The sequence below is a fragment of the Monodelphis domestica genome, chromosome 1 (assembly GCF_027887165.1).
Source record: "Monodelphis domestica isolate mMonDom1 chromosome 1, mMonDom1.pri, whole genome shotgun sequence".
Taxonomy (NCBI): Eukaryota; Metazoa; Chordata; class Mammalia; order Didelphimorphia; family Didelphidae; genus Monodelphis; species Monodelphis domestica.
Window position 1 is genome coordinate 453234488 of NC_077227.1, and position 23013 is coordinate 453257500.

The 23013-nt window shown below is 36.5% G+C and overlaps 1 protein-coding gene across 4 annotated transcripts in view; it reads right to left on the reverse strand.

The window, feature by feature from the left end:
• Positions 1-516: 516 nt before the first annotated feature.
• Positions 517-23013, reverse strand: part of CES1 (liver carboxylesterase 1) — a 71299-nt gene continuing 48802 nt past the window's right edge. Inside the window, exons 12-14 of one of the 4 annotated variants that reach the window (XM_056812331.1) lie at positions 22881-23012; positions 20953-21022; positions 517-1003 (exon numbers count right to left, since the gene is read on the reverse strand). In XM_056812331.1, the coding sequence (XP_056668309.1) occupies positions 952-1003; positions 20953-21022; positions 22881-23012 (254 nt within the window). In that variant the 3' untranslated portion in view covers positions 517-951. Of the gene's footprint in view, positions 1004-20339; positions 20827-20952; positions 21026-22880; position 23013 lie in introns of those variants that run through there. The other 3 variants (XM_007474879.3, XM_007474878.3, XM_003339616.4) reach the window with 3 other exon arrangements.

Consider the following 23013-nt stretch of genomic DNA (forward strand, 5'->3'; position numbering starts at 1 on the left):
TCTAGAATTTTCATTTTGATGTTTGCTTGCGAGTTGGCAAACTACAGCCAAGGGAACAAATCTATTTTTCTGTAGTCTGTGACAACTAGATATGGCCCTTTCATTGTAGCTTACTGATTCCATTCCTAATTTCCTTCTGCAACCCTCTACCATTTAGGATCTGTTAACTTTTTTTCATAAAAGATACTGAGACATTCTTTGAGATTTGGTTAATTAAGATTATTGATATCAATTTCTTAGCCCCTAAAAGCAGACATGGATTGCTAGAGGCATCTCAAATACTTAGATGATGAATCCAAATGGGAGTTTTGTTCAGCTTCATTCAAGGCATTCTTCATGCCTATTACTTTTAATATCCTCTCCTGCTGAGGAAGGAGTCAGTCTCTTTTTGTTCTCTGCTGAATGATGTGTGACTGTATCATTTTGTTCCCATATTGAATATAAGCTACCAAAAGACCGACCTTAATCAAGAGCACCCCAGAAAACATCTTCCTGGTTTGAGGTTGGCACTCTGTCTACTGTGTTGAGCTGTTTATTTGAGGCTGCTTTATATATTTAAATGATTCATATATTTGGAGCTTATCCTATATATTGAACATTTACAACTGGATATCCCATAAGCATCTGACATTCACTGTGTACAAAATGGAAATAATTGCTTCCTTCCCTACACCTATGCTTAGGTTATGGCCTTTGTTCATGGTCAGAGTTAGTAAATAGAAGAACTAGGATTCCAGTCCAGGGTTTCTTATTCTGAGTTGACTTTTCTAATGACTCCACAATGTCTGTGCTAATGATAAGGAATGCATTTCCATATTCTTTTTTAACAGAAGCCAGACTTGTGTTAATTGTAATAACAAAAAAAAAAATACCTTATTTGCTTGCCAAACACACTCAAGGTTTTGGAATGCTTAACTGTGTTCCCCACCCTCAGTGACATTCTAGCGACATCTAAAGTCTCTTCAGTTGGAGGACTCTAATCAAGAACATTTTCATTGTGGTCCTGGAAGTAAAGAAAGAGGAGCCCTTTATTTTCCCATTCTTGGCATGAGTAATTAATTCTATTTTAGAACAAATGTCTACTTCAGCTTTGAGCAAAATCTATGTTTCAGTTTACCCTCTTCTTAGTTTTCTTAACAAGATGAAGTGTAGAGAAACATAAGTTACCCCAGAGAATATTAGGAAAAGTTGCTTCTCTGCTGTCCAGCCCCCAATCTAACCCTATCTTATAAATTTTAGTGAAAACAATTTGTTTTTCTCTGCCTAGATGCAAATTTCAGAATAAATTGTTTTTCTTAGTGAATAAAAATTCTGATCTCTGCCATGTCCAGGGAAGGATATCTCTGTCCTCTCTTTCCTACAGATATGTCTATCCGAGGGCTGAGATGAGAAGGGAGAATTTGCTTTACATTCTTTCTCATTGCTTTGTGTCTCTGAATAATCTTCCTGGACTATTATTTTCAAAATGTTGTGATTGTTTTGTTGGGTTGCACATTTCCCCCCTCTTCCAAATCTCCATGGCAATGCTCTATTCCAAGAATTCCAAACAAAATGTAAAATAAATAATTTTGATTACATGAAATTAAAAAGTTTTTTTGGACGTACAAAACTAATGCAATAAAAATTATAAGGGAAGCAACAAATTGGGGGAAATCTTCATAACAAAAAACTCTGACAAAGGTCTAATTCCTCAAATTTACCAAGAGCTAAATCAATTGTACAAAATATCAAGCCATTCCCCAATTGATAAATGAGCAAGTGACATGAATGGGCAATTTTTAGATAAAGAAATCAAAACTGGACGACTTCCGGTCAAGATGGCGGCTTAGAGAAAGCTAAAGTTCAGATCTCCTGAAACCCTTCCTTACTGATCTCAAACCGAATGCTCCTAGGACACCGAAATTCAAAACGATCAACAGCATAGACTCCGGGAGTCCTCCTCCTGGACCTGGACCTAGATCAAAAGGTATGCCCCCCCCCCAAAAGCCAGAACCGGAGACCACTTGGACCTAAGGGGTAGGCAGAAGGAAGGTCCTAGGACCATTCCCCCCCAAACCCAGGGCACTGAGTCCGAGTCCAAATCAGCAGAGGCAACCTCAGAGCCCCACGGCCTGCTATGCTGAAGGCCGCTTCCTGAAAACAACCTAACCCAGTGGAAGGGGGACCCAGACAGCAGGGAAACAGAGAGGGACAGGGGAGCTCGTAACCCCCTGGGAGGAGCCCTCAGAGCTCCGGGAAGCCGCGGCCCCTCCCCCTCAGAGAGCAGGGTCTTCTGAAACAACAGCAACCCTCAGGACTGGCAAAAGGGCCTCAGGAGTTGGCTATTCTGAAGGCCACATCCTGAAAACAACCTGACCCAGTTGAGGGGGCACCCAGACAGCAGGGAAACAGAGAAACGGGGGGATATTGTAACCCCCTGGCTGGATCCCTCCATCCAAGTCTCAAGTCCCTGCCTCAGGGCACACTCAATTCAATCCAGGGAAAGCTAATCTTCTTATCAGGAGCCCTCGCCCAGAGCTCCAGGAAGCCGAGGCCCCTCCCTCTCAGAGAGCAGGGTCTTCGGAAACAACAGTAACACTCAGGGCTGACAAAAGGACCCCAGGGCCGGCTCTTCTGAAGGCCGCACCCGGAAAACAACCTGACCCAGTCGAGGGGGAACCCAGACAGCAGGGAAACAGAGAGACGGGGGAGCTCGTAACCCCCTGGCTGGAACCTTCCATCTGAATCTCAGTTCAACCCAGGGAAAGCTAATCTTCTTATCAAGAGTCCTTGCCCTGAGCCCAGGGAAGCCGAGGCCCCTCCCCCTCAGAGAGCAGGGACTTCTGAAACAAGAGCAACCCTCAAGACTGGCAAAAGGTCCTCGGGAGCCGGCTATTCTGAAGGCCACTTCCTGAAAACAACCTGACCCAGTCGAGGGGGCACCCAGACAGCAGGGAAACAGAGAGAGAGGGGGGAGCTTGTAACCCCCTGGCTGGATCCTTCCATTGGAGTCTCACGAAAAAACTCCCTCCTTGCCTCAAGGCATACTAAATTCAACCCAGGGAAAGCTAATCTCATTAGGAGCCCTTGGAGCTCCAGGAAGCTGCGGCCACTCCCCCCACAGAGTGCAGGCGCTGGCCAGCTAAGGCACAGGAACAAGGGCCAAGCTAGGCTTAGAGCGTGGAAGTAAGGCAACGGAGAAGCATCAGGAGAGTGCCGAGGAGAGGAGGGCAGTAAGAGGATCACACCAGCAACTCCTGGCTTACCGGGAAGACAGAACAACAACTGCATAGAACAGACAATCTGCCTAGGGCTAAAACCTCTGAACCTCAGACAGAGATAAGAAAAGTTAATCCCCCCCACTCAGACAGAGATGGCAAACTCCACAGAAGCACAAAAGTACCAAAATTCAAAATATAACAAGAAGGGGGTGACTTTGGACACATTTTATGGAGCAAAAATACAAAACACAGAGGAGATAGAAGAGGAAACACAAGCAAATGCCCCAAAACCTTCCAAAGGAAATGGAAACTCTCCACAAACCCATGAAGAATTTGAATCTGAAATGATCAAAAAGATGGAAGCCTTCTGGGAGGAAAAGTGGGAAAAAATGCAAAAGAAATTCACGCATCTACAAAACCAGTTTGACCAAACTGTAAAAGAAAACCAGGCTTTAAAACAAGAACTAATAAAGCAAAGCCAAAAGACAAATAAATTAGAAGAGAACATAAAATATCTCACTGACAAAGTGACAGATTTGGAAAATAGAGGGAGAAGAGATAATTTAAGAATAATTGGACTTCCAGAAAAGCCAGAAATAAACAGCAAACTCGACATCGTAATACAAGAAATAATCAAAAAAAATTGCCCAGAGATTCTAGAACAAGGGGGCAATACAGCCACTGACAGAGCTCACAGAACACCCTCTACACTAAACCCCCAAAAGACAACTCCCAGGAATGTAATTGCCAAATTCCAAAACTCTCAAGCAAAAGAAAAAATCCTACAGGAAGCCAGAAAAAGACAATTTAGATATAAAGGAATGCCAATCAGGGTCACACAAGACCTTGCAAGTTCCACTCTGAATGATCATAAGGCATGAAACATGATCTTCAGAAAGGCAAGAGAGCTGGGTCTTCAACCAGGATTCAGCTATCCAGCAAAACTGACTATATACTTCCAAGGGAAAGTATGGGCATTCAACAAAATAGAAGATTTCCAACTTTTTGCAATGAAAAGACCAGAGGTCTGTGGAAAGTTTGATACCGAAAATCAAAGAGCATGGAATACCTGAAAAGGTAAATATGAAGGAAAGGGAAAAGGAGAAAAATGTTACCTTCTTCTTTTACTCAAACTCTCTTCTATAATGACTACATTTATATCAATCTATGTAATCTAACAGGTGGGGAAAATGTAATGTGTAAATAGGGGGAAAAGAAAGACCAAATAGAATAATCATTCTCACACAAAGATTCACATGGGAAGGGGAGGGGAAGAAAACTCCTATAAGCAGGAGAGGAAGAGAGTTTTTACTTAAACCTTACTCTCAGGGAAATCAACCCTGAGAGGGAAAAACATCCAGATCCATTGGGATCTTGAAGTCTATCTTACCCAACAAGGGTAGGGAGAAGGGAAAACCAAGGGGAGAGGGGGAGAGGGAAAACAAAAAGGGAGGGAAAGAGAGAGGGGAGGGAGAGGGAACAAAAAGGGAGGGACTAAAAAGGGAAACATCAAGGGACGGGACAAGTGGGACTGATTCAAAGTAAATCACTGGACTAAAAGGTAGAGCCAAAGGAAAAAAGGTTAGAATTAGGGAAGGTTATCAAAATGCCAGGGAGTCCACAAATGACAGTCATAAAATTGAAAGTGAATGGGATGAACTTACCCATAAAACGTAGACGAATAGCAGAATGGATTAGAATCAAAAACCCTACCATATGTTGTCTTCAAGAAACACACATGAGGTGGGTTGACACCCACGAGGTCAGAATTAAAGGATGGAGTAAGACCTTATGGGCCTCAATGCCTCAACTGACAAGAAAGAAGGCAGGAGTGGTAATCATGATATCTGATAAAGCCAAAGTAAAAATAGACCTGATCAAAAGGGATAGGGAAGGTAAATATATTCTGTTAAAAGGGAGTATAGACAATGAGGAAATATCACTAATCAACATGTATGCACCAAATAATATAGCACCCAAATTTCTAATGGAGAAACTAGGAGAATTGAAGGAAGAAATAGACAGTAAAACCATATTAGTGGGAGACTTAAACCAACCATTATCAAATTTAGATAAATCAAACCAAAAAATAAATAAGAAAGAGGTGAAAGAAGTGAATGAAATCTTAGAAAAATTAGAATTAATAGACATATGGAAAAAAAATAAATAGGGATAAAAAGGAATACACCTTCTTCTCAGCACCACATGGCACATTCACAAAAATTGACCATACATTAGGTCACAGAAACATAGCACACAAATGCAGAAAAGCAGAAATAATGAATGCAGCCTTCTCAGATCACAAGGCAATAAAAATAATGATCAGTAAAGGTGCATGGAAAACCAAATCAAAAACTAATTGGAAATTAAACAATATGATACTCCAAAATTGTTTAGTTAGAGAAGAAATCATAGAAACAATTAATAATTTTATCGAGGAAAATGACAATGGTGAGACATCCTTTCAAACCTTTTGGGATGCAGCCAAAGCAGTAATCAGAGGTAAATTCAAATCCCTGAGTGCATATATCAACAAACTAGGGAGAGCAGAGATCAATCAATTGGAAATGCAAATAAAAAAACTCGAAAGCGATCAAATTAAAAAACCCCAGCAGAAAACCAAACTAGAAATCCTAAAAATTAAGGGAGAAATTAATAAAATTGAAAGTGATAGAACTATTGATTTAATAAATAAGACAAGAAGCTGGTACTTTGAAAAAACAAACAAAATAGACAAAGTACTGGTCAACCTAATTAAAGAAAGGAAGGAAGAAAAGCAAATTAACAGCATCAAAGATGAAAAGGGGGACAGCACCTCCAATGAAGAGGAAATTAAAGCAATCATTAGGAATTACTTTGCCCAATTATATGGCAATAAATACACCAATTTAGGTGATATGGATGAATATATACAAAAATACAAACTGCCTAGACTAACAGAAGAGGAAATAGAATTCTCAAATAATCCCATATCAGAAAATGAAATCCAACAAGCCATCAAAGAAGTTCCTAAGAAAAAATCCCCAGGGCCTGATGGATTCACCAGTGAATTCTATCAAACATTCAGACAGCAGTTAATCCCAATACTATACAAACTATTTGACATAATAAGCAAAGAGGGAGTTCTACCAAACTCCTTTTATGACACAAACATGGTACTGATTCCAAAACCAGGCAGAAAACTATAGACCAATCTCCCTAATGAATATAGATGCAAAAATCTTAAATAGGATACTAGCAAAAAGACTCCAGCAAGTGATCAGAAGGGTCATCCATGATCAAGTAGGATTTATACCAGGAATGCAGGGCTGGTTCAATATTAGGAAAACCATCCACATAATTGACCACATCAACAAACAAACCAACAAGAATCACATGATTATCTCAATAGACGCAGAAAAAGCCTTTGATAAAATACAACACCCATTCCTATTAAAAACACTAGAAAGCATAGGAATAGAAGGGTCGTTCCTAAAAGTAATAAACAGTATATATCTAAAACCATCAGCTAATATCATCTGCAATGAGGATAAACTAGATGCATTCCCAATAAGATCAGGAGTGAAACAAGGATGCCCATTATCACCTCTACTATTTGACATTGTACTAGAAACACTAGCAGTAGCAATTAGAGAAGAAAAAGAAATTGAAGGCATCAAAATAGGCAAGGAGGAGACCAAGTTATCACTCTTTTCAGATGATGTGATGGTCTACTTAAAGAATCCTAGAGATTCAACCAAAAGCTAATTGAAATAATCAACAACTTAGCAAAGTTGCAGGATAGAAAATAAACCCACATAAGTCATCAGCTTTTCTATATATCTCCAACACAGCTCAGCAGCAAAAACTAGAAAGAGAAATCCCATTCAAAATCACTTAGACAAAATAAAATACCTAGGAATCTATCTCCGGAGACAAACACAGGAACTATATGAACACAACTACAAAACACTCTCCACACAACTAAAACTAGACTTGAGCAATTGGAAAAACATTAACTGCTCATGGGTAGGACGAGCCAATATAACAAAAATTACCATCCTACCCAAACTTATTTATCTATTTAGTGCCATACCCATTGAACTACCAAAATACTTCTTCACTGATTTAGAAAAAACCATAACAAAGTTCATTTGGAAGAACAGAAGATCAAGGATATTCAGGGAAATAATGAAAAAAAAAACCACATATGATGGGGGCCTTGCAGTCCCAGATCTCAAACTATATTACAAAGCAGCAGTCATCAAAACAATTTGTTACTGGTTAAGAAACAGAAAGGAAGTTCAGTGGAATAGACTGGGGAAAAGCGCCCTCAGCAAGACAGTATATGATAAACCCAAAGATCCCAGCTTTTGGGACAAAAATCCACTATTTGATAAAAACTTCTGGGAAAATTGGAAGACAGTATGGGAGAGATTAGGAATAGATCAACACCTGACACCCTACACCAAGATAAATTCAAAATGGATGAATGACTTAAACATAAAGAAGGAAACCATAAGTAAATTGGGTAAACACAGAATAGTATACATATCAGACCTTTGGGAGGGGAAAGGCTTTAAAACCAAACAAGACAGAAAAAATCACAAAATGTAAAATAAATAATTTTGACTATATCAAATTAAAAAGCTTTTGTACAAGCAAAATCAATGTAACTAAAATCAGAAGGGAAACAACAAATTGGGAAAAAATCTTCATAGAAACCTCTGACAAAGGTTTAATTACTCATATTTATAAAGAGCTAAATCAGTTCTACAAAAAATCAAGCCATTCTCCAATTGATAAATGGGCAAGGGACATGGATAGGCAGTTCTCAGATAAAGAAATCAAAACTATTAATAAGCACATGAAGAAGTGTTCTAAATCTCTTATAATCAGAGAGATGCAAATCAAAACAACTCTGAGGTATCACCTCACACCAAGCAGACTGGCTAGCATGATAGCAAAGGAAAGTAATGAATGCTGGAGGGGATGTGGAAAAGTAGGGACATTAATTCATTGCTGGTGGGGTTGTGAATTGATCCAACCATTCTGGAGCGCAATTTGGAACTATGCCCAAAGGGTGACAAAGGAATGTCTGCCCTTTGATCCAGCCATAGCACTACTGGGTCTGTACCCCAAAGAGACAATGGACAAAAAGACTTGTCCAAAAATATTCATAGCTGCGCTCTTTGTGGTGGCCAAAAACTGGAAAGTGAGGGGATGTCCATCAATTGGGGAATGGCTGAGCAAATTGTGGTATATGTTGGTGATGGAATACTATTGTGCTAAAGGGAATAATAAAGTGGAGGAATTCCATGGAGACTGGAACAACCTCCAGGAAGTGATGCAGAGCGAGAGGAGCAGAACCAGGAGAACATTGTACACAGAGACTAATACACTGTGGTATAATTGAAGGTAATGGACTTCTCCATTGGTGGTGGTGTAATGTCCCTGATCAATCTGCAGGAATCTTGGAGAAAAAACACTATGCATAATCAAAGGATAAACTATGGGAGTCGAATCACTGAGGAAAAGCAACTGCCTGACTACAGTGGTTGAGGGGACATGACAGAGGAGAGACTCTAAATGAAACTCTAATGCAAATATTGACAACATCGAAATGGGTTTAAATCAAGAACACATGTGACACCCAGTGGAATCACACGTCGGCTATGGGGGGTGGGGGGGAAATAAAGAAAATGATCTTTGTCTTTAATGAATAATGCTTGGAGATGATCAAATAAAATATTATTTAAAAAAAAGAAAAAAAGAAATCAAAACTATCAATAAACACAGGAAAAAGTGTTCTGTATCTGTTAGTGATGAAATACTATTGTGCTCAAAGAAACAATGAACTGGAGGAATTCCATGTAAACTGGAATGAGCTCCAGGAATTGATGCAGAGTGAAAAGAGCAGAACCAGTAGAACATTGTACACAGAGACTGATACACTGTGGTATAATCAAATGTAATGGACTTTTCTACGAGTAACAATGCATGATCCAGGACAATTCTGAAGGACTTATGAGAAAGAACATTATCCACATTCAGAGGAAGATCTGTGGGAGTAGAAAAACAAAAGAAAAACAACTGCTTGATCACATGGGTCAATGGGGGTATTATTGGGGATATAGACTCTAAATGGTCAACATAGTACAAATATAAATATTTGGAAAAATAATTTGACCAATGACACACGTAAAACCCAGTGGAATTGTGTGTCGGCTATGGGAGGGGGTTAAGGGAAGGGGTAGAAAAGAACATGATTTTTGTAATCCTGGAAAAATACTCTAAATTAATCAATTAAAAATATTTTAAAAATATTTTGGCCAGTAGACAATAAGACATTTAGAGGACTGAACTATAGTGAATAATTATATAATTTTACTTAAGAAAGGGAGAGATATTTAAGAATGAATAGCAAATATATTTTTTCAAATAGTGTAAGCTTAGATTTTTACTTTTGTCAAACACACCAGTGCTATAATCTTTTACAACTGTTTGATTGTATTTCTTTTCTGTTTCCTTGATCTACTTTTCTATTTCTCAGCCAGAAAGCTTTGATCATTATTGCTTTATAGAACAAGTTTGAAATCTGGTGCTGCCAGAATACAGTCTTTTACATTTTTCATTAATTCCTTTATCATTATTATTATTATTATTATTATTATTGATATTTTTTTGTTTTCAGAGTTTTATTATTATTTTTTCTGCTTCACTAAAATAATTTTTGATAATTTAAAAAAGAATTCCATTCTAAGAGTCCTTTTCCCTTAAAATATAGTGACTTTTCCCTCTTCTTTCTCCTACTCCATCTCTTCATACTCCTCCTAGCATCCTGCTGCATCCTCTCAAAGATTATGGAACAATAAATAGGTTCATAGTGACATCTTCAATGTATAGAAATCTTTGTAGAAGAGAGTATAAAGCTTCAGCGTCTCCATTGTCAAATGAGTTAATAACTGACTGCTACAAAATCATGAGGAGTAGAGAGAGAAAGAGATATAGCTTTGCCCAATAGACCATGAAATACTCTAAAAAGCCGCCCCACCATTGAAGTGGATAGTCCATAGAATTTATAGATCAACCTTATTGTATAGATAAGAAAACTGAGACCTAGATATCTTGAGTGACTTTCCTGAGTTCACACAACTAATAAATGGCAGAACTGTAATTCAAATTCAAGTTTTCTATTTCCATACCCAGTGGACTTTTCCTTACACCCTACTTCATAAGTGGAGAATAAACTTCTGGAACTCAATACACTAAGACAGAGGTTCCTAGACTTTCCATGTTCATGACACCTGAGTATTTCAGTAATTTTTTCAGAGCCCCTAGAATAAAAGAAATACTGAGTATTTCTATGTATTAGGAGCTTAAAGGTTTGCAGAACACATTTATAAATATTATCTAATTTTATTCTTATATCATTCCTAGGAGATAGATACTGTTGTCACCTTCACTTTACAAAAGGGGGAAATAAGAAAAATACAGAGGTTAAATGACTTGTCAAATATAAGTGTCTGAATCTAGAACTGAAATCACTGTTCTTTGCTCTATTCGCTGTACCAAACAATTTAATATCCATATAAAAATACACATAAGTTGAAAGAAAAATAATATTTTACTTCATTTTTAAACAACCACAATTATTTACCAAGAGGCACCTCTTTGTTACTGTATAATTTCTCAAACTTTGGAATCTGATTGGAAATTAATTTGGAATCTGTTCACTCTGATCCTGTACCACATTTATTTTATATGTATTTGCCTTTTATCACAGCAATCCCTAAAAACCAGCTTTTCAAATATATGATGCCGTAAACAAAAAAGTTTGAAGAAGTTTATGGTATAATCAAAAAGTACAGAAATTTCTGGTGTAGTACAAAAAGTACAAAAAACCTCTTATCTCAAATATCTGAAACCTGGAAAGGAATGTGACACAATCTGATGCTGAAACTGTGAACTAGAAGATCAGAGCCAAGATGATGGAAGGAATTAATAATTTCTGCTGACCTCTCCCAACCCAAGATTCTAAGGAACATATAAAAATACCTCAAATATGATAAAATATTGAGCAGAACAACAACAAACAAATGATAGCTCATTTATCCTGCCCAAGACAGCATAAGAGGAACAAAAGAGAGGTCTTACTTTAGTAATTGGGTGGGGACTGGATGAGAGAGGAAGAACTATTTGCTATGAGACATGAAGGCTGAAGTAGCACTTCTGGCAGCCCCAGCAAGGGTAACACTAATGGCAGTAAGGGGACTAAGTACTTGGTCAGAAATATATTAGATAAGAATCCAGTGCTAGCACTGAGTGGAGGATGGGGCTACATTTTGCAGGTCCTTTGCCCATTACCCAGTACTGAGTTGCTGGTTTAGGGTAGAGAGGAATATTTATGGTCTATACTATGTTCCAGAGGAACAGATGTTCTACTTGGGCAAGAACAAGAGCGCATTGCAAGAGAACACTGACAAGAACTCTTCTCAATCACATCAGCTTAGAAACACTGAAAAAAGTGTCCGTGGATCTAACTACAGAAGTTCAAGTTACCCCACCCTCCCACTCAGAGGTGAGCAGATTTAAATTCTACCATGAATTCCAAAGTCAAGAAATAGCCCAGAAAAATTAGTAAACAACAACAAAAAATAACCAGACCATAAAATCTTCTATGGTGACTGGAAAGCTCAAGATACAAACTAAGACAAACACTTGGAAAATTCTAAAAGTAAAGTCTCAAAGTAAAATGCACATTGGAAATAAGCCCTGTATCATTTATAAAAAAAAATTAAATATAGATTTTAAAACTCAAGACATGATTTTTAAAAAAATAAATGAGTAGTAGAAGCAAAACTGGGGAAAATGAGATAAATGAAAGAATTTTGAATAAAATTAAAAGCTTGGTTTTAAAAACTCACTGAAGAAAATAATTTCTTAAAATTATAATTAGTCAAATGGAAGCTAATAATTCCAGAAGACCTCAATAAAGTCAAACAATTAAAACACAGAAGAAAATTGAAATATTTCATCGATAAAATAATAGACCTGGAAAATAGATAAAGAAGAAATAATTTAAGAATTAACAGATGACCTGAGACCCAGAATGAAAAAAAATAACCTGGATATCATATTCTAAGAAATTTTAAAGGTCAATTTTTCAAATATCATAGAATCAGTCATAAAGTAGAAATCAAAAGAATTCACTGATCACCTCCTCAAAATGATCCCAAATGGAAAACTCTCAGAAATATTAAAGCTATATTCTAGAGCTCCCTCATCAAGGAGAAAACACTGAAAGTGTATAGAAATAAATAACTCAAATACAATGTAACTGCAGACCCACAATTTAGCAGTTACCATATTAAAGAAGTGAATGGCTTAGAATATAATATTGTAGAAGTCAAAGGATATAGGATTACAAACAAGAATAACCTAGCCAGCAGTACTGAATATATTCCTGTAGAGAAGAAATTAATATTTAGTGAAAAAGAAGACTTTTAAGAATCCCTAATGAAAGTACCAGAACTGAATATAAAGTTTGACATTCAAACACCACTCTCAAGAAAAAATAAAGAGGTAAACATGAAAGAAAAATCATAAAAGACTTAATAAGATTAAATTATTGTATGGGAAGATGATACATGTAAATCCTAAGAACATTACCATTATTGGGGCAGTTAGAGGTGGTCTATAAAGACAGAAGGCATAAATGTAAATCAATTGTGTTGGAATTAACCCCCCCAATGGAAAAGTGAGAGAGATAAGGCAGTGTGAGAGGAAAAGTAGAGAAAATTATCTCATTTAAAAGAGGCATGTAAAGAAGAGCTTTTAAAATGGAGGTGGAAAAGAGAGAGGAGTGAGCAGTGCTTAAATTTCACTCTCATTTGAACTGGTTCAAAAACATACACACAAACATACACACAAACAGTTGAGTATAGAAATTCATTTAACCAACAGGGAAGTATTGAGGCAAAGGACTAAGAAAACAAGAGAAAGTAACAGGGAGAAATAGACTATATTATTGAGGAGGAAACAGGGTTTTCACAGAAGAACAGCAATGGTGAGTGATATTTACTGTGGTCACAAGAAGGATAAATAACAAATTAACCACTTTGTGATACTTCTTATATCATAGATAGTTTCCTTATAATATACCTCAGGAAATGATGAAACTAAGTTAATGTACAAATTCAGAACAAATGTTAATTTTTATAAATTCTCTAAGAAAATGAAATTGTCATGTAAATTGAGTATCAATAAAACACTTTAAATTTACCCCTCTCTCAAAATTTAAAATTACCAATGGGTAAATAGCATGCTACAACTATACACAATTGTTGATATTGATAAAAAGAAAGAAATAATCAATTATGTAATAATTTATTCATGTCATTTGGCATTTTTTCCTATGAAACTTGAGGGAATAATTTAGAAAACCTCTGGAGCATCTTCCTTTTGAATCTAAGAATTAGTTTGGGGAATAGCCTACTGATAGTCCCTAAAAATGTTTTATTGGGCCATCCATGGACAGGTGGTGGAAACCATCAAGACATTTAATATGGGATCAGGCTTCTGAATGCTCTCTTTTAAAGTGTAAAGTAGAGAGTTTGACAGGCTAATTTGAACCCTAGTCCCAACACAACATTTTGAAGACTAGAGAAACACTTCAATGAGGAGAGCATCATACACTAAAAATTGTTAGATATGATCAACTTAAGCTAGTGTGAAAGGATTTTTATAATATATGTAAATATTTGATCTTGATTTCCCCAAATACCTACAAAAGGGATTGGAGAAGATAATTCATATAGTCTAGGGAAAAGTTAAAGACTAGTTTATTGCCAAGTGAATTGACACTGGAAAGAACTCTGCCTCTTACTGAGAGAAAAAGAACTGACTGATTTTTAACTAGGTCACACAGCATCTATGCATACCAAATGAGGGTGAACTATCTCTTAGGTAATTATATTCATCTTCAATGGGTGATCATTCTGGGTAGAACTGTTTGACATAATTGCTTAATGGCTCAGCTGGTTAGACTCTCAGAATGTTGACTGTCTGCTTTTAAGGATATACCAGAAATGGTCTCAAAATCCTCAAATTTCTTTGTGTAAAAAATATTATTATTTAAATTACAAAGTTTAAATTCCTTTTTAGAAGAATTTTAGGTAAAGAAAGATGCTACTTCCCTGAATCCAGAAACTGAACTGTTGGAGAAGACACCATGAAGAAGCCTCCAGACCACAAGCTGCACAAGAATGAACTTTGGGTGTGGTTGATTGAACATTTATTTGTATGTATACTTTCATGCCAAAAGGGACTGCCCCCAACTGGCTTTTTATCAATGCGTCCAGCAATTATTGGTTTTGTTCTTTTTTTTTCTCTTATTCACATTATTGTAATCTTTAAGTTGATTCTGTTTTCATGATCCTTTTGGGGGAAAAATTAATTTTTTCCAAAAATGATCACAGTGAAAAGTAAAAGATGGAGACTTGAATCCAGGACTTCAATCCCAAGAAGTCCTTGATCCACTTCCCCAGAATGCTTTGTAATCTCACTGAATTCTCACCTGGGCCGAGAGCAAATTATGATTTAAAAGGTCTTCGCCATAGGTGGGCTCTCTTTTCTTTCCTGTTTCTGCTTGCAAGCAGATCGGCTCTTTTCATAATGTAGGTGCGGTTGTCTAGGCCAGAGGCCTAGACACGTGTTTTCTTATTCGGTATTTTCTTTAATCCTTAACCTTTAATAAACCTCTAAAAATATAATACTCCTTGCAGAGAGAAACTAATTTCTACCTGCCTTCAGTTTCCCTAAATTTTAATCTTTACAGTTTGGAGACCACTTCAGGAAAATGAAATATCTTGATCTTCTGATTCTTTTCTTTACTGATTTTTAGTTCAGCCTTTAATAGCTACTGCCTAGAAAAAATTTTTAAGCCACATTTCTCCAAGATGCTTTTTTAGAAAACCATCTTGATCAGCTCCTGCCAGCAGCCATCCTCTTCAGACTTCTTGAGCCCTTCCTTCCCACTGGTTCAGCCACTTCTCTCTGCCTGCCTGCAGCCATCCTCTCCAGACTGGTTTGCTGTTTGACCCAATTGCAGCTCACCTGCCCACCCAAGCTGCCCGCTCTGGCTCCCGGCCCTGCTTCTTCTCTGCGTTCCTGTCCCGGCCCTGCCCACCCAGGTGTTCTCTCGCTCACCTGGCCCACTGGATTCAACCTAGATTGCAATCACCTGGTGACCTGCCTGCCCAACAAACTAGCCTTGGAGCAGATCACTCATCACTTAGGACTCATTTCTACCAGCTGGTAACAAATGAGGGTATTGGCTCCACATGGGTGAATTGGGCTCCACGTGGGAGGATTGGAGCATAGGAGAGGGAGAGACAAGAGGGAAAGAAGAAAGGTTTTTTCAAGCAGGAACTTAAAAGCATGTCTATTTTACAAGAATATCTTTTAATTGCATTGATCCTTTTATTGACTTCACCTGCGTGTCAAGGAGGATATTCAGTTCTGTACAACCTTTTAGCTAACTTTGGGGAGGGGCTTGGGCTCTCAGTGTACTGAGAGCCAGGCCCAGAGATGGGAGGTCTCTGGTTGAAATCTGGCCTGAGACACTTTATGGCCATGTGGCCCTGAGCAGATCGCTTGGACCTCATTGCTTACTCCTTATCAATCTGCCTTCAGACAATAGGCATCTAAATGGATAATTAAAAACAAAAAACAAACAAACAAACAAAAACCCCAAAGAGACTGGAGGTTATATATTTTAAGGCATTTCAGACTCCAATGGTTTATAAAAATCTCCATATTTCTATTGCATTTTCCTGATTGTTTTGTTTAAGATATAACTTTGTGATTTTAAGTTCATATATTACTGGATTCAATATTATTCTCTTATACTGTTCATTTAATGTACTGAGTTTTAAAATTCTGTTGCTTTTCCCTATAACCATATTGAGATCATTGTAACTAAGCCCATATATGAAAACAGCCTTTCTATTTTTGCCTTTGAAAACAGTCACATAGAGGATAGATGGACTTCATCAGAACTGGTTACAATTGCTATAACAACCTTTGGAAAATTTAATGTGATAAATATCTCAACTGATTTTAAGAGTTTTTTAAATATGATTTTTGGAATTTTAAAAAAGAATTTCTGGTCATTTTTGCCTGCCCCTACCATGAGGTAAGGCCCATAGCTGAAGTGAAATACATTTTATAACCCCAACCTTCCTGCATTTCTAAATATGTGAATGGAAGTTGGGGCAGTTAATCTCAGGGCATTTGTACCCCTAAAAAGCCTCCAAAAAAAGAGTACCTCTCATTTATACTCTTCACCTCATTACTTTACTTGCACCAGAATGATATTTCTTGATTATGTTCTAAACCCAAAATGAGTTTTACTTTGTTTAAAAATATGTTTATCACCAAGGTTGAAAGATTGCTACATTTGTAAAAATTGTGACAAATATCCATTAATTCATAGGCTTTTTAAAATGTCATACAGCAACTCATGTGAAATGTGATAGTGTGTTTGTTTGCTATTGTAATTAATTGGGCTATTGAGAATTTTGGGGATATTGATATCTACATATTTGTACTACTATTCTTTAACAATATAAAATGTTACCTTAAAATTTATTTGCTTGTGCTTACAGTGGATCATGGCCAGATATGAAGAGGAAATGGATCTCATTTTTGGTGAGAAAGCTTTGTAATCTTTATTTCCTTAGCTGACAGAGAGTATCAATGATTATAAGCTATATTTTTGAATTTTTAAAAGATTTTTATTATTATATTTTTCTTGCATGTGCAATATACTATTTCAGTTTTTTTAATTTTTTCTCTCCTTTTTTATATTTGAAGCACATGTCACCAGCATTAAGATTTTCTTTAACTTTTTGATTTTTTCAGTACTACAAATTTAAAATACATTTGTCAATGCATACCCAAAAAGCTAGAGACTATAAAAATGATGCCACTAATTATTTAAAAAAAATTATGGGACTTTGCTTAATGATTCTGTCTGATTCCAGGACAAGATATACACACAAGAGCCATTGCACAGAGCCAAAGAAAAGCCAATCCAGGATGGATTGATGCACTTCTAGGCCAATACAAAAGTCTTGAACCTAGTGTGAAAACTCGAGGTTACTGTGTTTAATATTTTGTTATGACATAGGCTTTCCTTGTGTCCACACTCTGAAAATACTCACAGACAAGTATCTCCAAAAGCTTGGCTCATATAATCTGGTCCATTTTCTGTCTTTCATAGTGTGGTACCTTTCTGTAGTCCTGGCTACTGATTGGGTAAATGCATCATTGCTTGGATCATTTTAATTGGGCCCTGATTCAAGGACCTGTTATAGATTTATTTTTCTTTTTACTTGGAATTTTTACACATAAGACTTTGATAGTCTATATTTTCATCCAGAAATTTTTCTTTTTTATTTGGATTTTTCCGATGTCTTTTAAATTTCTCTTACCAATTGGTTCATATACCTCATATCTCAGCCATGCATCCCTAAGTGATCCTGTATTTTTCAATCACCCACAACATGGGGAAATGTAAAAAATATTATTATTGAAATTACAGAGTTTAAATTCCTTTTTGAAGAATTTTAGGTAAAGAATGATGCTACTTCCCTGAATCCAGAAACTGAACTGTTGGAGAAGACACCATGAAGAAGGCTCCAGACCACAAGCTGCACAAGAATGAACTTTGGGTGTGGTTGATTAAACATTTATTTGTATGTATACTTTCATGCCAAAAGGGACTGCCCCCTAACTGTCTTTTTGTCAATGCGCCCAGCAATTATTGGTTTTGTTCCTTTTTTCCCTCTTATCCTCACATTATTGTAATCTTTAAGTTGATTATGTTTTCATGATCCTTTTGGGGAAAAAATTAATTTTTTCCAAAAATGATCACATGGTGAAATTTAAAAAATGGAGACTTGAATTCAGGACTTCAATCCCCAGAAGTCCTTGATCCACTTCCCTAGAATGCTTTGTAATCTCATTGAATTCTCACCTGGGCTGAGAGCAAATTATGATTTAAAAGGTCTTCGCTGTAGGTGGGCTTTCTTTCTTTCCTGTTTCTGCTTGCAAGCAGACTCGGCTCTTTTCATAATGTAGGTGAGGTTGTCTAGGCTGACACGTGTTTTCTTATTCGGTATTTTCTTTAATCCTTAACCTTTAATAAACCTCTAAAAATATAATACTCCTTGCAGAGAGAAACTAATTTCTCCCTGCCTTCAGTTTCCCTAAATTTTAATCTTTACAGTTGAATCCTTGGATATGCAAGAGCAAAGATTTGGAAATAGTCTCAAGTGTCTTGTACACTGGCTGACTTCCTTGCATACAATAGTAAATACTCTTCTTAGAGATGGTGATACCACTATGTACCTAGTAGATCCAATATCAAGAAAGGAGTATGATGTAGTTATTGTTTCTTGAGAAATGAAGAATTGTTTCCATTGGTGGGAAGTATCCCTTATCATTGGATTGAACCAAGGTCTAGCTTCCACCAAAAAAGTGACAGAATTCTTGTTAATGCTGAAAATCAATGAGTAGCTTTATGTAGCCTACCACCCAAAATCCATCTGGGCAAAATGAGCTAATGGATCGTATTTTAAAGAATATACTTTGAAAGATTATTGCATTTTTAGCTGATAGAAAGATTAAATAAAAAGCAAGGGGGACACAGGATAGGGATTATATACCTAGTTGGCTTACCAAAATATATCTGCAGAGAATGGGTTATAGTGAAACCTTATGCCATTGAGATTATACATAAATTATAACTTACTTAAATATAAATAATAATGAATATAAGGATTATATTATGTATATAAGAATAAAGAATATAAAAAAATAAGAATATAAGGAAATTGTTTGATAGTAAAAGAATTTTTACTATTTTATTTTACTACTAGGTTAAGCCAAGCTTGGATGATGAAGGTAGCCCTGGATAAGAATTGGCTCAGATCTGAAACACACTTAGTTTTGAGAACAAGTGACATTAACTGTTCTTCCATTTCCTTTTGAACCCCTACTTTGTGGAGAGATTGTCATCATGTTAATGATTATTTGCTATCTTAAAAATAGGACTGTCTATTCTGGAGATAGGAAGAGAAAGAAGGAAAAATAAAAACAATAAACAAATATTGCTACTCCTGCAAAATAAATTGGAATCAAAATGAAGACGGTTGATCATAAAATGTACCATAATGACCTTAAGGGTTAATGCACATGTTTGGTATGGAATCTTGCTCCTGAGCTATGGTCTGTGGGAATGGAGTTTTTTGGCAAAGGATAGGGTTGGTATAGTGAAGGCCTGCATAGGATGATGCCTTTGGCCATCATAGGGAAGGAGAATGTAAGAAGTTCTGTGCAATCTCTAAATCAGTTGAACTAGATTGTGAGCAGGAATATTCCCATAACTAAGCCTATTTACACTGAACAATAAAGTAACCCAGACATGCAAATGCCAACCAACCCAGACATCATACTCAGAAGGATTTAACCCTCTCATTTCCAGATCTCCTGTTCTGATTGGTGAATACCTTATAGGTCCACTATATCAGGCAAACTTTAACCATGTTTTGTTTTATCCTCTAGCCATCTGCTCAACAGATGCCTTGCTATTGCTTCCACAATGTGTCCCCTTACCCTGCCCAATTCTGTAACCATAATTGAATCAATATCACTATTGCTTTTGGAAAGGATGTCACTCTGTTCCTCTACTTCACCACTCTTCTTACTTACTAAATCAACCCCCCCCCCAAAAAAAAACATTTCTGACCACTATTACCCTTTATTTGTGGTCTCCTTATATTAACATGCAAACTCCTTCAGGGCAGGGACTGTGGCTATGATGTGTTCTTATTTGTTATCAGACATGACTTTACATTTGTATTTGTATTTCGAGTGCTTGGCTTATAGTAAGCACCTAATAAATGTCTTTAAATTATTAATTATTTGATTCATCTATATCTGAAAGTCTAAATCTATATATTACATTGTGACACCAAATATCTAATATAAGTCCATGAATAGAACTTGGGAATGAAGGATAATAGTCTTATTTCAGGGGAGGACTTATTCATATCAAAACCAAGACCAAAACACTGACACAAGTAACAAGAATTCTAAATAAAGTGGATTTTATTTAGTATAAATGAAAGTTAGCTTCACCAACTAAAAGCTGGTTCATCAGAGCACTGAGAGGAAAAAAGTAATCTTAGACTCTCTGTGGTCTCCAGTGCTTAAGTTATGTCCCCCTCCCTTCATCAAGCTGATGTTCTGCTGATTCCATTCCCCCCCCCCCACTCTACGTTTGTGTTTAAAAGCTTTCTGACCACCAAGGCCCAGACATTCAAACCAAGGAAAGGCAAAAACTCTTGCTATCTGGGTCTGTTGAGGGTGCATTACTATCTGATGGCAAACCACACCAGATTAAAGCTCAATGTGTTCTCTCTTCATCTCATCTGGCTTCTTTGACATGACCTCAGTCCAAAATTTCACTTCTTTCTCCTTCAGCCTTTTGCCTACTTGGAGGGTGATATTAATTTGGAGGTAGTCTTCATTCTGATTATAAGGAGGCCATTTTGGCAGTCCTTCCCCATTAGGATTTCTGGAAAAATAATTATTATTTTAAAAATAAAAATAATCATTAAATCATTGGAGGTATTTTTAAAAAGGGAGGGGAATATATCTATTAAATATGCTGAAGAAAAATCCCCTGTGTTACCAATCTTACCCATTCCGAGCAAAGTTGGCCCAGTATTTCATCACTGTCCTGCTAAGTTTCTTCTCTTTTCCTGGAGAATCTTCTGAAAATGAGGATTGAAGACATTAGGATGTGACTAGAATATTTTTAGGAATAAAATTGCAAGGTATGTAAATAGTACCCATCTCATAATCCTTTTACCCCCATTCCAATTTGTGAGCTCTCATATGACCTTTGTACTTTAAATATTATATATACCTTGGTGTGTATCCGTCAGGTGATGCTCTAATATAGAGCCTCTCTGTTTCATTTCCATTATCTGCTAATCCTACTTGGACTTTACCTTTCTTTTCTCTAGAGATTATTGTCAGAAATCATCAAGTAATACCTAATAAGGATCCATCAATGGAATGTATTAGGCACTTAATAAATGCTTGTTGATTAACTGATTGTTCATGATATTCTTTCTCTGGCAATGTTCTCAGAATCAGAATTCAAATATTATGGGCTTCAGGTGAAGAATACACAGTCCAACCCATCCTGAACAGGAATCTCCACTATAACATTTCTACCATCCAGCCTTTGCTCTGGTGATTAGAAACTGATCAAGGACATGTTGGGGCATTTCTAATCATTTGGACATCTTTCTAACATCAAGCCTAAAAGCATTTTTCTATAACTTCCATGCACTGCACCTATGCTGACCCAAGCAGAACAAAGCTAATCTCTCTTTGAATAATTGAAAAAAAAACTGTCAAGGTCCCTAAAGTCTTCTCCTCTTCAGGTTAAATATTCTGCTTATTTCCTTCAACCATTTCTTATATGAGAAGGTCTAAAGGCCCCTCATTTTCCTGGTTAATTTTCCCTGGATGTTCTCTAGCTTGTCAATGTTTTTCCAAAATGTGGTACCAGAACCTGAGCACAATATGCAAGATACAATCAGAACAAGGAGCACTATAGAGAGACTGTCATCTCACTTATTCTGGTACTTCTCTAAATGTCATTAGTAACTTGTGCCAAGAAGAAACTCTTGTTCAGTGGGATAGCTTGAGTGGTAAAATGAGCCTGGGGTTGAGCCAAAAAACCTTTATTCTAGTTCTAGTTCTGCTACTAAATTGAGGGAATGCACTTCTCTCTGGACTTATTTCCTCATTTGTAAGGAATGGCTAATAACCATTCCATTAAACTCTAGTACCTTCCTATCTCCTCCAAGAGCAAATATACAACTTCTATTTGGCATTCAAAGACCTTCATAACCTATGCCACTCCTACCTTTCCAATCTCCTTTACAACTTAATTTCTACCACCTCCATCCCATTTACTCTGTGATACAGTGACAATGGCCTCTTTGCTGTTCCTTGCACAGCAATTTCCATCTCTCAATGATACAGTTTGATTGTCATTCACAATTGGAATTTTGTTCCTGGCTTCACTTCAAGTCTTAGCTAAAATTGAATGATTTGAAAGAAGCCTTTCCTGGTCCTCTTTAATTTTAGTTCCTTGCTTTTGTGATTATCTCTAACTTACCCTGTGTAATTATAATAATATAATAATATAATAATCAATATTGATATAGAAATCTATGTTTGTAATCTTGCATACATATGTGTATACATATATGTGTATATATCTATACACATCTCTCTATGTATATATATGCATATACATATATATGTATATATATTTATATATATATATATATATATTTAGTTTAGTTGTTTATAGAACACTGCTGTTGTTTACTTTTTTTTGTAACCTTGTCCCTGGTAAGTAGTAAGTACTTAATTAATGCTTATTGATTTGATTTGATTTCTTGCTTCATAGGAGATTGTAAGAGCATCAAGTGAGACAATTGACAAATTAAAAGGGTTAAGTAAATATTAAAGTTAATTGACATTTTCACATAGCCAGTATTTGATGCTTTGATAAGATTTTTATAGCAAATGGAAATCTGTCACCTTTCAAAAATGGAGCCCCAAAGACAGAGAAAATTTCATCCCCATGGTCTGCCATCACTTTTTCTGGTTTCAAGTTATCTGAGAAGCTTGGCCTATGTTGAAATTCATACATGTACGTGGGTGCACCTGATGC